The 15,795-nt window shown below is 46.8% G+C and overlaps 1 protein-coding gene across 1 annotated transcript; it reads right to left on the reverse strand.

The window, feature by feature from the left end:
• Positions 1–512: 512 nt before the first annotated feature.
• LOC128420036 (disintegrin and metalloproteinase domain-containing protein 21-like) lies at positions 513–3,055 on the reverse strand. Its single transcript, XM_053401415.1, has one exon. The coding sequence runs from the start codon at positions 3,053–3,055 to the stop codon at positions 800–802; it is 2,256 nt and encodes a 751-aa protein (XP_053257390.1). The 3' UTR covers positions 513–799.
• Positions 3,056–15,795: the final 12,740 nt, after the last annotated feature.

Consider the following 15,795-nt stretch of genomic DNA (forward strand, 5'->3'; position numbering starts at 1 on the left):
ACTCCCTCCTGGGCAAGTTTGGGCGGCCATATAAGCATGTCTCTCTTCCATCATTTGCTCAGCCTAAGCTCAGTTTTGGCCAACATGGTGTCCTCCAGCCGCTTTGAACCAAAACTGCCCTCAGCCCTGGCCATCAAATTGCAATAAGAGAATCTTGTGCTCAGGTCCTGCTTGTGGGTTTACCACATGCCTCTGTTTGGCCACTGTAAGAACATGATGTTGGACTTGATGGGCCATTGGCCTGACTCGCCAGGACTCTTCTCCTGTTATGTCTTTGCTGTTTCACCCTGGATGAAAAGGGCGAGTGAGGGAAAGCCAAGTTTGTACACATGGTTAATTGTGCAAACCCAGTTCCTAAATGCTAGTGAAATGACACTTAATGGTCCTTGAAGTTCTGAGTTAGTCACCCAACAAGGACAAACTGTTTTACTACTGCTAGGTTACACAGCACGGAGTGAAACATTTGATTTCATTAAACTATTTCAGTGCATTCTTCTTAAGGCTTTTGCAACTGGGGGAAAATGCAAATTTTATTAGAGCAAAGACCGTATTACAATTGCTCCTATTATAAGGACTATATACAGGGGAAATTTATTTCTGGGATGAGGGAGCATGTGCGCCGCCCCGACATATGGCTGAACTACAGTTCCCATCAGCCACTGGCACAGCATGGTCAACAGCCAGGGATGATGGGAACTGGAGTCCACTTGCCACCAACCTCTGCTTTATTATAGATGCTTTGGAGTGCAGTCGATGTCTTAACAGGAGGTCCAAGGATGCCTTGAAATGTCCACAAGCATTACTCTTTGGAATCTGTAGAGTTCAATCCTTCCTTTACTTTGCAAACGCGACAGGAATCAACTTTGTCAACATCTAGGCTGCTGCCTTGCAGATTCCCTCCAACCCGTGAGCTGGTGAATTGCCTACACCATTCTGGTAGCTTCCGCAGCCTTGGCACAATAAAAGTGATAGCGGCAAGAACCAGGACTCCTAGAGGGATCACTGTTTCAAAAGCTCGTTTCACGACTTTTGTGCTCCAGTTCTGCCTTGGATACCCACCATCGATGCTTCCCCCAGACCCCCAAAACATGCAGTTTGGAGGGGCCCAGCCACTGTTGCAGTGGCAGTTATTGCGGTTGTTACAAACACCTCTGTCATTGCACTTTTTGTTGGGATCACACACTGCCTTCTTCCTGAAAATGCACGTATGGTTCTTGCAGAGTTTCCCAGGGCCACATGGAGTGCCATCAGGCACCATTCCGAGATCCACAAAATCTGTCCCGCCATGGTAGGCCACACTCCAGCAGCTAGCGCTAGTGCCTGACAACTCAGTGGGAGTCACGGCATAGTGTGGCATTGAAGGTATGTTTCTGACGTTGGTACACTGAACTCTCCCGCACTTTACGTCTTGAGGCTGGCATTTCACAAAAGTACTTCCTGTCCAATCCCTGCCACAGTTGCCATACGCATCCCCCACACTATTCCGAGACTGAAAGCAGGATGCTGGAGCCGCTGTGGCTCCATAGCCAAAGATCCTGGCGCACAGGTAGTTGTGAGTCCAACACTGCTTGGCATAACAATGGGAATCGAGTTTGCTGCACGGCGTCCCGTCTTGCATGTACACATCATTGGGGCACCACTCAGATTTCCCACTACAGTACTCAGGAAGGTCACACTCATTGATCTGAATTCGACAAAGGTCTCCACTTGGAAGGAAGTGACAGTTTTTACAACATGGCCCAGAAGAGCATTGTGCACGTGGCTTCAAGGTGCAGTCAGGGTTGCAGCAAAGATTCTGCTTGCACCTCTGCGTGCCGCCGCAGTCGCACTCTTCTCCCTTATCCAACACTCCATTGCCACAAGGCTTGATAGATGGTATCTTTTGGGGCCTGTTGTTCAGGCAGTCCAGGTTCCCTTCCAGCACAAGTTCTGCAAAAGTGTGAATGCTGCAGTTGCTGAACTTGTTCGTTTCTGCCTTGTACGAATGCATGACACAGGTTTTGTATCCTCCACAAACACAGTTGGATTCGTCGTGTTCAAGCCCCATGTGATGACCCAACTCATGGGACATGGCCCTTGAAAAGAGAATTGGATTCTTCTGCAAGTAGCTCAAAACCCCTGCAGAATAGCTTGGCCTGCAGATGGCATTACCATATGACTTCCCGAGGGTGTGCTCGAACTCCTGGTGAGTGAGCAACAGGGCTGTGTCGTGCTTCATCCACTTCGCAAGACCGTTCACTCTCCAGCTGTTGAAATTATTCAGAAGCAACCCAACCTCATTTGTAACCTCGAAAGGGTTGCCTGTGTTCCAGATCTCCAGTCCAATCAGGACAATACTTGTGTGCAGCTCCTGGAAGTGCACACCCATTAAGTTAACTATGTCCAAAATGAGGTATGCCATCCTGGTTTCATTGGCACCTTCAAACTGAAACAGCTTCTCGTCCACAACAATGTACAGCTCAATGTATTTTGGGTGCCTTGGGTCACGCCGGGTCCCTCTTTCCGCCCTCAGTTCTTCTGCCTGACGCTTTGCAACTGGAGCTCTCATTCCACACATACAAGGCTTTGGTTCGTTGATCAGGTAGAGAAGGTGCTGAAAAGTTGAAGAATCGTGGAAAGGCTCTATGCCATAATTTCTGTCTCTGATACTTAGGAATCCTGTCAAGCCAGAGCAGGTCTTCAGAACCACAAGCGAATTGGCTACGCCATCCACATGCCCTTCGTGGTAGCATTCAACAGGGATGTAGGGATGACTTTCGATCCGTCTGCCCTGGGAACTGTATGTGAAGAGTGGGAGGTTTTTGACCAGGAAGTCGTGCTTCCTGGGCTTCAACTGAATGACGTAGTCCTTTCCTGATACATTGAGGATATAGGAAAGTTCATTCTTCTTGGCTTTCCCTCCCCAAAGCACCAACTGCCTTGGGGTGATCACTTCATACGACGTATACTCAGGAGCAGGAAATGAGCTGGTGGGAAGGAGGAACCCCAGCAAAATAACAGGATTCGTCAACTGCAGAACCAGCCATTTGTGGAGGCCACCACTGCCATGTGCCATGATTTTCTCTTCTCAGAAGCGGTTGTGGTCACCTTTTTGGGTGATAAGAAGGACCAAAAGGAAGAAGGGTGGACACCAAAGAGAGGAAGATACCCCAATAATTATATTCCTCTAGTCCCAGGAATTCTCATTTAATCTTCTAAAGTGTATTTCCAGAGACTTCTAGATGACAAAGGAGATGACAAAGAGGGAGGAAGAACCACCATGCCAGTTCAACTGTCCTCTCCTGTGGTGGGAAATTCCATGACCAGGCTAACGGTTTCTCATGCTATTTGAATATGGACATTCCATCTGCTGAGGCAGGTGGGCATTGGAAGAGCACGGAACACGGTAGAGAGCAGCTGTTTGCTATTCTCGATGTGGATCCGGACCCACTTATTGCTGGAATCCTGGCCAAGAGGGCTAACCTAGGCCAAATTCACACTGTGGGTTTAAAGGGGAATTGTGAAGGAAGAGTATACATGAGTAGCCAACTGTGACAGGGGGAAAGGTCAGGCGGGCTAAAGCTCAGAATGATCTCAGGCTTGCAAGAGAGGTGAAAGATAATAAAGCCACTTCCGAACTGAAGAGGAGGTGGGGTTGCGGGCCCACGCCCTCCCCATGCACACGGGGGCTGGCTCACAGCCCCCGCAAGAATGAAGGAATCCTCACGCGTGTCATCTCCCTGCCTAGCCAATGGGCTGGTCGGGGGTGTGTGTGTGTGGCCTGGGCTATTTATGCCCGGCGCGCCCGAGGACCGCCCTCTCTTCGCCTCTCCAGCTGATAGCCAATAGGCCTAAGCCAATACCGCTCAATTCCTGCAATCAATAAAGTTGTGGCTGTTTTCGCCCATTAACCTTAAATACCGTGTCCTGTGTATTTATTTCTCAAGGGGGGAGGGGGACTTGCCACGCAATAAAGGTTTATTTGGCTATGTTCAAAGCAGCGGGAAGAACAAGCAAGTGGTAGGTCCACTGAGGGGAGAAAACAATGAAAGGCGGGAACTGCAGCCCAATATAGGAGAAGTGGTGGGAAAGGAACACCTAGCTACGTTAAACAAATTAAAAGCTCCAGGGTCTAATGAGCTGTACCCAAGGGTACTAAAGGGGTTTGAGAATGTAATCTCAGAGCCTCTGTCTATAATTTTTGAGAATTCCTGGAGAGCAGGTGAAGTCCCTACAGACTGGAGGCAGGCAAATGTTGTCCCTGTTAAGTTGTGGGTGAACATATCAGATGACACAGCGATTCTTCAAACAGCTCTTCTTTTTTCAGAGGTCAGAACAGGAACTGAGCTGAAGGAAGGGCTCAGTCAGCCTGCTTATATAGAGCTCCAGTACACATAATTGCTACAACTTTCTAAAACTATCCAATCACTGAACATCACTTTCGATCCCTTATTTGAACACTTATCCACAGTATCCCCCTGCTGGCCCAGGGTGAGAACTTCAGCACATAACACCGAGATAAGGCGTTAGTTACCATCGTAATGGTTTCCTTATATACAGCACTACACATTGGTTCAATTAGGCACAAAAGCATATCGGTTACATTTCACATACTTCCATTAGACCAACAGTATTACATGTCCAACAACATAGTCCTTTAAATAAGTTGGGCGCTTGGAAACTCTGCCAGACTGCCGGGGAGCAGTACCCAGGTCCGTTGGGCTGCCCGATTCTTGCTGAGGCTGTGGCGTGACCCTAGGTGGCGTTGAAACCAAGTCCCCTGGAACCGCTGCTGTGGGTGGAACCTCCACAAGTGGAGTTGGCGAAATGTCAGGCACGGCAGTGGTCTGAGTCTGTGGGAAGTCCGGCAGACCCTCTGAAGCGGCTTGGTTCGGCTCCACGCCCCCAGTTTGCAAGAGAGGTGTAGGTGGAGCCTCACCATCTGTAAGTGTCTGTTCCGGAGCCATGAGCGCAGCTGGGGGCACTGCAGTAGTGCCCAAGTCCCCAACCCTGCGCCTAAGCTGGTCTATGTGCCAGCGCCACAAACGTCCGTCTTCGAGCGCCACCTGGTACGAGCGAGGTCCAGTGACTCCCACTACTGTGGCTGGCACCCAAGGAATGTCCCCCACAAAGTTCCGGGCAAAGACCTGGTTTCCTGGAACAAATGACCGTGGCGCGTTGGCACCGCCTGGAGGTTTGGCCGCGGCAAAGTCCGGGGGCAGCCAAGCCGGTCGAGCGGAGACCTGAGGCGGCGGCCCATAAGCAGTTTGGCAGGACTCCGCCCTGGGGCCGCATGAGGGGTGATGTGTTGCACGAACAAGTATTCAGCAATCCGCTCGTGCCAGTCTCCCTGGTCCAGGCTTGCCAGTGCCTCTTTTGCCAAGCGCACCATTCTGGATGGTGCTGGATGGATGAAATGGTGCCGTTAGGGCATGGCAGATGCCCAGTCCCAAAAGGTATCGCTCAAAAGTGCCTGAGGTGAACTGCGGTCCGTTCTTGGAGACGAGGACATCGGGACACCCATGCGTTGCAAAAAGGCCTCGCAGCACCCGGATGACTGCCTCGGTAGGGGTGGAGGGCATCAGGGCCACCTTACAACTTTCTAAAACTATCCAATCACTGAACGTCACTTTCGATCCCGTATTTGCATAACTATCTACAGTATCCCCCTGCTGGCCCAGGGTGAGAACTTCAGTACATAATGGTCCCCATCTTCAAAAGAGGGGGAAAGAAGACCCAGGTAACAACCAACAAGTGAGCAGCGACATCAATACCAGGAAATGTCCTAGAACAGATAATTCAACAGTCAGCCTGTGAGCATTTAGAAAAGGATGCTGTGATTACTAAGACCCAGCATGGGTTTCTCAAAAACTAAGTCACGCCAGACAAATCATATTTCTTCTTTTGATAGCGTTACAAGCTTGGTGCATCGGGGGAATACTGTGGACATAGTGTATCTTGATTTCAGTAAGGCTTTTGACAAAGCCCACCCATATTCTTATGAGGAAGATGGTAAAATGTGGGTTGAATTAGGTTAACAGTTATACATCTTTGACAAAATCTTAGTTTTAGGTTCTAACAGTTCTGTTTCCAATTTTGATTTTTCCACCTGGAAGCCGATTTTCTTATCCAAATTATATGCCTCCATTATCTGATAATAATGAAGCCAATCTCGCACTTTGTTTTTTTAGTTTCTCAAAACTCTGCAGTTTCAGTCTATCTCCTCCTTGTTTCAAAATTTCCCAATATTTCGGCCATTTGGCCTCCATATTGAGCTTTTTCTGAGCTTTCGCTTCCATTGGTGACAACCACCTTGGGGTTTTATTTTCCAATAAATCCGTATATCTAATCCAAACATTAAACAATGCTTTCCTGACAATATGGTTATTAAATGCTTTATGTGCTTTAACCTTGTCATACCACAAATATGCATGCCACCCAAAAACGTTGTTAAAACCTTCTAAATCCAAAATGTCTGTGTTCTCAAGAAGCAGCCAGTCTTTCAACCAGCAGAATGCTGCTGATTCATAATAAACTTTAAAGTCTGGCAGGGCAAATCCACCCCTTTCCTTTACATCAGTTAATATCTTAAATTTTATTCTGGGCTCCTTGCTGTTGAAATGGAACACTCAAGATGAGACGGTTAAATCTGTTATGGTTAAATGGGCACAAGATCTTGGACATAACATTATGTTTGCTGACTGGGAACAGTTGTGGACCACAGGTATGAAATTTACGGCATGTAATGCCTTAAGAGAGAATATTATGAAAATGATATACAGGTGGTACATGACCCCAGTCAAGCTTGCAAAAATTTATCATTTGCCCGACAATAAATGTTGGAAATGCAAAGAAAATGAAGGTACATTCTTTCACCTTTGGTGGACGTGCCCTAAGATCAAGGCTTTCTGGGAAATGATTTATAATGAATTGAAAAAGGTATTTAAATATACCTTCCTGAAGAAACCAGAGGCCTTTCTTCTGGGCATAGTCGGTCAATTGGTGTCAAAGAAGGATAGAACTTTTTTTATGTATGCTACAACAGCAGCAAGAATACTTATCGCAAAGTACTGGAAGACACAGGATTTACCCACTCTGGAAGAATGGCAGATGAAGATGATTGACTACATGGGATTGGCAGAAATGACTGGCAGAATCCGTGACCAGGGAGAAGAGTCGGTGGAAGAAGATTGGAAGAAATTTAAGGACTATTTACAGAAATATTGTAAAATTAATGAATGTTAGAATGATGTCGGATAGAAACTAAGTGGTTTCCAGCTGTAATGTTTTGAGTGATATGGAAAAAAAGGTGCAGAAATAGGTTAAAAATTACTGTTAAGGATTTGCTGAACTAACAATTTGAATTGGAATACAAAAAAGGGGGGTATGAGGAGGTCGGGGAAATATGTTAATGAAAAATAAGTATTGTGAACTTTATGTGTTTTTAAACTTTTTTGTATTTTTCTATTTTTTGATATTTTTTCTTTTTTCTTTTTGATTCTTTTTTATTGTATTAATTTTGAAAACTTTAATAAATATCTTTTAAAAAAATGAATTAGGTTAACAGGTGGATTTGTAGCTGGTTATAGCTGGTTGACTGGATGACTGACTGAATGCTGGGTCTGGTGAGACACATGCATGTTTGCATGTCTGGGCCAGTTCAAACTGCTCTGGGCAAGTTGGAACCTACCTGAACCTTTTCCAACTGGTTTGGGCTGGTTTGAACCTCTTGGACTGGATCCAACTGGTATGAACTGGTTCCAACCGCTCTGGGCTGGTTCCAAGTGACATAGACCTGTCCCAACCGGCCTGGACCTGTTCTAACCAGCTTGGGCCAGTTTCAAATGACCTGCACCTGCTCTGACTGGCCTGGACCCACATAGAGATTTCTCAGGAGACAGATGAGGTGATCAGGCCCTCCCATTTCTTTAAGAACTTGCCATAGTTTGCTGTGGTCGACACAGTCAAAGGCTTTTGCATAGTCAATGAAGCAGAAGTAGATGTCTTTCTGGAACTCTCTAGCTTTCTCCATAAAGCCACTCCTGACATAAGGAGGGGGGGTTGCGGGCTCACGCCCCATCTACATCCTCACGGGGCTGGCTGCAGACCCGCGGGACTTGGGGGATCCCGGGATTCATTAGTATTCATCATTCACAGCACCAGCCAATCGGCTGGCGGCGGGGGCAGGCTTAGTGGGGGGCATTTAAGGTCGGGGCAGCCCGTGCGCTCGCCCCTTTCTTTTCTTTCAGCAGCTGTGGTTTCCCACCCACCCTTTAGGTTTTCATTTGGACTTTGCTATGGGCTTTGGCTGGTCGCCGCAAGGGGCCTGGCAGGAGTTTTTCCACTTGGCTAATTGGCATTATTTTGGAAGCCACTTGGTTTTTTCGCCTACCTCGTAGCAAAATGTCACAACACCTTTGGTTTGGGCGGTTAGGCATCGGCAGGGGTATTATTATGCAAATGAGTTGGGGGGGAGGAGCGCCATCACCTCCCCCAAATGTTGAAGGGTAGTCCGATAAAGGGCTCCGGGGGGCGTCGCCTCGTCTGAAACCTATGGAGGCTAGGGCCTAAGGCGCGCTCCCGAGCGGTAACCCCTCGGGGAGCGCCTAGGGATGTGCATCTTGGGGGCTCCCCCTGTTGGTGCTTAACCCTTCCCAGTTTTATACCGTTTAGTCTGATAGGGCCAATGCCTAAAGCCAATACCACTCTTACCTGTAATAAATAAAGTTGTGGCCATTTTTTGCCCATTAACCTAAATTCTGGTGTCCTGTGTCTTTATTTATTCCATCAGTGGGAGGGGGCGGGAATCGCCACGCAATCCAGCCTATGTTTGCAATTTGGTCTCTGGTTCCTCTGCCTCTTCTAAATCCAGCTTGCACTTCTGGGAGTTCTCGGTCCACATGCTGCTTGAGCCTACCATGTAGAATTTTAAGCATAACCTTGTAAGCGTGTGAAATGAGTGCAATTGTGCGGTAGTTGGAGCATTCTTTGGCACTGCCCTTCTTTGGGATTGGAATGTAAACTGATCTTCTCCAATCCTCTGGCCACTGCTGAGTTTTCCAAACTTGCTGGCATATTGAGTGTAGCCACTTAACAGCATCATCTTTTAAAATTTTAAATAGTTCAGCTGGAATACCATCACTTCCACTGGCCTTGTTATTTGCAGTGCTTTCTAAGGCCCATTTGACTTCACTCTCCAGGATGTCTGGCTCAAGGTCAGCAACCACACTACCTGGGGTGTACGAGCCATCCATATCTTTCTGGTATAATTCCTCTGTGTATTCTTGCCAACTCTTATTGATGTCTTCTGCTTCTGTTAGGTCCTTACCACTTTTGTCCTTTATTATGGTAATCTTTGTACAAAATGTTCCTTTCATATCTCCAATTTTCTTGAACAGATCTCTGGTTCTTCCCTTTCTGTTGTTTTCCTTTATTTCTTTGCATTGCTCGTTTAAGAAGGCCTTCTTGTCTCTCCTTGCTATTTTTTGGAAATCTGCATTCAATTTCCTGTATCTTTCACTATCTCCCTCGCATTTTGCTTGCCTTCTCTCCCTCGCTATTTGTAAGGCCTCGTTGGACAGCCACTTTGCTTTCTTGCATTTCCTTTTCATTGGGATGGTTTTCGTTGCTGCCTCCTGTATAATGTTGCGAGCCTCCATCCATAGTTCTTCAGGCACTCTGTCCACCATATCTAAATCCTTAAACCTGTTCCTCACTTCCACTGTGTATTCATAAGGGATTTGATTTACCGTATTTTTCGCCCTATAGGACGCACTTTTTCCCCTCCAAAAATTAAGGGGAAATGTGTGTGCATCCAATAGGGTGAATGGAGGCTTTCGCTGAAGCCTGGAGAGTGAGAGGGGTCGGTGCGCACGGACGCCTCTCACTCTCCAGGCTTCAGGAAGCTATCCGCAAGCCTTCGGAGCCCGGCGGGAGTTCCCACCGGGCTCCCAAGGCTTGCAGACAGCAGACAGCAGCCCGAAACCCGGGGAGTGCAGCGGGGTGCACCCCGGGCTTCGGGCAGCTCTCCGCAAGCCTTGGGAGCCCAGCGCGACTTCCCGGGCTACAGCGCCACGCTCCCCGGGCTTCGGATAGCAGCAAGCTTTGGGAGCGATGGCAAGGACCCATTCTGGGGGCTGGGGTCAGGGGAAGCTTGGGCTTCCCCCGCCCCCAGCCCCGCAAGCTCTGGGAGCGATGGCAAGGTTGCGCAACCTCGCCTTCGCTCCCGGACCCGTTCTGGAGGCTGGGGTTGGGGGAAGCCCGGGCTTCCCCCGTCCCTAGCCTCGCAAGCTCCGGGAGCGATGGCAAGGTTGCGCAACCTCGCCTTCGCTCCCAGACCCGTTCTGGAGGATGGGGTCGGGGGAAGCTCGGGCTTCCCCAGCCCCGCAAGCTCCGGGAGCGATGGCGAGGTTGCTCAAAACGAAGGCTAAAAACGAAGCCAGGACAGCTAGCGGGATCCATCTTTGGCTTCTTTGCTCTTTGGGGCTCGGGGGGGATATAATTTCCCCCCCTTTATTTCCCCTCCCAAAAAATAAGTGTGCCCTATGGGCCGGTGCGCCCTATAGGGCAAAAAATACGGTAGATTGTATCTTACCGGCCCAGTGGTTTTTCCTACTTTCTTCAGTTTAAGCTTGAATTTTGCTATAAGAAGCTGATGATCTGAGCCACAGTCAGCTCCAGGTCTTGTTTTTGCTGACTGTATAGAGCTTCTCCATCTTTGGCTGCAGAGAATATAATCAATCTGATTTCGATGCTGCCCATCTGGTGATGTCTATGTGTAGAGTCGTCTCTCGTGTTGTTGGAAAAGCGTGTTTGTGATGACCAGCTTGTTCTCTTGACAGAACTCTATTAGCCTTTGCCCTGCTTTGTTTTGAACTCCAAGGCCAAACTTGCCAGTTGTTCCTTTTATCTCTTGACTCCCTACTTTAGCATTCCAATCCCCTATAATGAGAAGAAAATCCTTCTTTGGTTTCACTTCTATAAGGTGTTGTAAGTCTTCATAGAACTGGTCAATTTCTGTTTCTTCAGCACCAGTAGTTGGTGTATAAACTTGGATTACTGTGATGTTAAAAGGTCTGCCTTGGATTTGTATCGAGATCATTCTATCATTTTTGAGATTGCATCCCAGTACAGCTCTTGCCACTCTTTTGTTGACTATGAGGGCCACTCCATTTCTTTTACGGGATTCTTGCCCGAGTAGTAGATATGATGGTCATCCGAACTGAATTCGCCCATTCTCATCCATTTTAGTTCACTGATGCCCAGGATGTCAATATTTATTCTTGCCATCTCATTTTTGACCACATCCAACTTACCCAGGTTCATGGTTCTTACATTCCAGGTTCCTATGCAATATTTTTCTTTACAGCATTGGACTTTCCTTTCGCTTCCAGGCATATCCACAACTGAGCGTCCTTTCGGCTTTGGCCCAGCCACTTCATCAGCTCTGAATCTACTTGTACTTGTCCTCCGCTCTTCCCCTATAGCATGTTGAACGCCTTCCGACCTGAGGGGCTCACCTTCCACCGTCATAACTTTTATATGCCTGTTCTCTTTGTCAATGGAGTTTTCGTGGCAGGGATACTGGAGTGGCTTGCCGGTTCCTCCTCCAGGTGGATCACGTTTGGTCAAAACTCTCCACTATGACCTGTCCATCTTGGGTACATAGTTCATAGCTTCTCTGAGTTATTCAAGCCCCTTCGCCACGGCAAGGCAGTGATCCATGAAGGGGGAAAGAGGCCTAGACCGCTTCAAACCAGCCTAGACCTGTGCAAACCGGCTTGAAGCAGCAGAAACTGGCCTAGACCAGTTCAAACCAGTCTAGACCTTTTCAAACCGGCTTGAACTGTCACAAACCAGCCACGACTGGTTCAAGCTGGCTTGGACCAACACAAACCAGCCTAGACCAGTTGAAACTGGCCTAGACCAGTTGAAACCAGCTTGGACTGGCCCAAATTGGCTTGGCCCAGTTCAAACTGGTCTGGGCAAGTTTGAACCAGCCTGAACCTTTTCCAATTGGTTTGGGCTGGTTCCAACAGGCTTGGGCTGCTCGAAGCTGTCTGGAACTGTTCCAACTGACTTGGGTCGGCTCAAACCAGCTTGGGTTGGCACAAACAGGCCCAGACCGGTGAAAACCAGCCTAGACCGGTTCAAACTGGCTTGAACCGGCATAAACCGGCCTAGACCGGTTCAAGCTGGCTTGAACCAGTATAAACCGGCCTTGACCAGTTCAAACTGGCATCGACTGGTTCAAACCGGCCTAGACCTGTTCAAACCAGCTGGGACCGGTTCCAACAGGTCTCAACAGGTTCCAACCAACTTGGACCGGAACAAATCTGCTTGGACTGGTTCAAACCAATCTGAGCTAGTTCCAACCAGTATGGACCAGTTCCAACTGCTCCGGGCTGGTTCCAGGTGACATAGACCTGTTCCAACCGGCCTGGATCTGCTCAAAGCTGTCTGGTACTGTTCTAACTGGCTTGGGTCGGCTCAAACCAGCCTAGACATGTTCAAACTGGCTTGGACCGGCACAAACCGGCCTAAACTGGTTCAAACCGGCATCGACTAGTTCAAACCGGCCTAGACCGTTTCAAACTGGCTTGAACCAGCATCAACTGGCCTAGAAAGGTTCAAACTGGTTTGGAGCAGCAGAAACCAGCCTCGACCGGTTCAAACCAGCCTAGACCTGTTCAAACTGGCTTGGACCAACTTCCGGTAATGGCAGATGGGAGCTATTTCAGCTGAAAAAATCCTCAGATCAAGCGTTCTGAGGATCTGGTGTTTCGGTGGGTGCCTTCTGGCAACTCCCCCACTCCCCAGTAAGCTCTTAAAGAGCCCTGAGAGCGAGTGGGGTTGGAGACGCGGCACAGCGGAAACGACTCACTTCCTTTACAGTGCAAAGCTCCGAGTCTGGCGATCGTGAGCGGTCAATTCCTCCAAAAAAAGGACACACAAAAAATCAGAACTGTGAGTAAAAGACAAAGTTTAAATCAGGATATTTTTGGGACACAAAGGGATTTAAAAATGGAGGTGATCCCTTTTGCTGAATTAAAGGAGAATCGGTTATCGTGGACCAAAGCCTTAAGTGGGAATAAGACTGGTAGAAAGTTTGCAAGCAAACCTCAAAACTCCTCTTCTGCAGGGGGAAAGGGGGATGAATTTTTTTGACTTTAAGAATCCTGAGAAACTGAGCACTGACAGTAATTTTTTGGGAGCTCCATTTGAGGAGTAAAAGGGGGTAAAAGGAAATTTGGGACAGGAGATATTTCTGACTTTTATATTGAGGCTTGTGGAGGGAATCTGTCTGCCTCCTTATCTCCCCCTTGTGACTGAGACTAACCTTGGATAAAAAGTAAAAAGCCATGGATGGGGGAGATAAAGGAGAAAAGGCAGAGAAAACAAAGCAAAGGAGGGGCTCTAAGGCTCCAACCTTTGAAGAGTCTGTGATGCAACTGCTACAGGAAATTAAAGCAGAAGTAAGAGGCAGTCAACAGAGCATACAGGACTTTGCAGATTTAAGACAAGAGTTGAAAGGGGTTAAGACAGATATGCCTGTTGTCTTTGTCCATGGAGTTTTCTTGGCAGGGATACTGGAGTGGCTTGCCAGTTCCTCCTCCAGGTGGATCACGTTTGGTCAAAACTCTCCACTATGACCTGTCCATCTTGGGTGCCCTGCTCGGCATAGTTCATAGCTTCTCTGAGTTTTTCAAGCCCCTTCGCCACGGCAAGGCAGTGATCCATGAAGGGGAGGCAGTGATCCATGAAGGGTCCATGAAGCTGAGGCTCCAATACTTTGGCCACCTCATGAGAAGAGAAGACTCCCTGGAAAAGACCCTGATGTTGGGAAAGATGGAGGGCACAAGGAGAAGGGGACGGCAGATGGTTGGACAGTGTTCTCGAGGCTACCAGCATGAGTTTGACCAAACTGTGGGAGGCAGTGGAAGACAGGAGTGCCTGGCGTGCTCTGGTCCATGGGGTCACGAAGAGTCAGACACGACTAAACGACTAAACAACAACAAGACAGATATATCAGGTCATGAACTAAGATTGACGCAGTTGGAAACTGTGAGAGTTTCTGACCTGGAGAGAGCGCAGCAAGAAGCCTCAAATTCAATTGCATTGCTACAGTTGAAAGAGAGGGAAAGCCATTTGAGATTGAGAGGAGTACAACAGAAAGTGCAGGACAATTTGAAGGACTGGCTAATTGATGACTTTTCAGCTTGTTCGGATCTTCCAAAAGAAGAATCACCGTATTTTTCGCTCTATAAGACGCACCAGACCACAAGACGCACCTAGTTTTTGGAGGAGGAAAACAAGAAAAAAAAATATTCTGAATCTCAGAAGCCAGAACTACAAGAGGGATTGCTACACAGTGAAAGCAGCAATCCCTCTTGCTGTTCTGGCTTCTGTGATAGCTGCGCAGCCTGCATTCGCTCCATAAGATGCACACACATTTCCCCTTACTTTTTAGGAGGGGAAAAGTGTGTCTTATAGAGCAAAAAATACGGTAAATTCCTAGATTGATAAGGCCTATAGATTTGGACCAAAAAATGACTCTAAGATTACACATGACTGTATGGTAATTTTTAAGACCAAAGAGCAAAGAGATATTATTTTAGGCCACCACTACAAAAAAAGTTTGAGAGATCCCGAAACATTTTTTGGCCCTGAGAAATAACTACACAGAATTGGCCAGTGCTCTAAGGAAAAGCATCTTTTTTAGGTGGGTGTTCCCGGGAGGTTTCTCTTTCAAATTTCAAGGGAGAAAGCAAAGAATTAAGACTGTTGGGGAGAAAGAGAGATTCTTGGAGAAAAATGCAAAGGAACTTGGACTGGAAAGCTCCCTTCCATTGGGGGCAGGGGCAGCGACTCCTTAAAAAGTCAAGATGGCTTTAAAAATTTACTTCTGGAATGTAAATGGTTTGAACTCACGCCAAAAAGAAACCAAGTTTACCATGTTTTGGTAAAACAGAATCTGGATATAGTTTGCTTACAAGAAACACGTTATTAGACTTCATAGAAAGATCCTTCAAAATAAGAAACTTGGACAGGAATTTATTTCATCAGATGAAGGAGGAGGAGTGGTTTTCTATGTTAAAGAAAAATGGAAACCCAAAATGTTATTTAAGGATGAGGATGGGAGTTTAAGATTGATGCCTAAGAGTCAGCAGATTCAAAAAGAAATTAAAGCTTTGCAGATCCAATTTTCTCAAATTAATCAAGAAATAGAATGGAAAATAAAAATGATGAAACAGATAAATTTTGAATCTGCAAATAAATGTGGAAAATTATTTGCACATTTATCTGCAAATAAATGTGGAAAATTGTTAAAAAAGACAGAAACAAAGTACTATTACAAATTCTGTATCTGAAGGAAAATCTGTGGGAAACCCTGCAGATATAAGAAAATGTTTTCAGAAATATTTTAAACAGCTGTATAAAAAAACTAAAGAAGATAAAGATAAAATTGAGCAATTTCTTAAAGTAAATGAAATGCAAAAAAATCCCATGGTTCCTACTTAATGGTATGATTACAAGACAGGAGGTTGAGATAGCAATAAATCAGATGCAGCTAGGAAAAGCCCCAGGACCAGACGGTCTTTCTGCAAAATATTATAAAACTTTGAAAGATTGGTTAATCCAGCCGTTAGCAGATGTGTGCAATAAGATTCTAAGAGGGGACAAAGCACCTGAAACCTGGAAAGATGCATTTATAACTCTGATTCCAAAATCAGAACAAGATAGATGTGATGTGAAAAACTACAGACAGATTTCATTACTCAATGTGGATTATAAAATTTTTGCAAATATATTGGC

The sequence above is a fragment of the Podarcis raffonei genome, chromosome 8, assembly GCF_027172205.1.
Source record: "Podarcis raffonei isolate rPodRaf1 chromosome 8, rPodRaf1.pri, whole genome shotgun sequence".
Classification (NCBI taxonomy): Eukaryota; Metazoa; Chordata; class Lepidosauria; order Squamata; family Lacertidae; genus Podarcis; species Podarcis raffonei.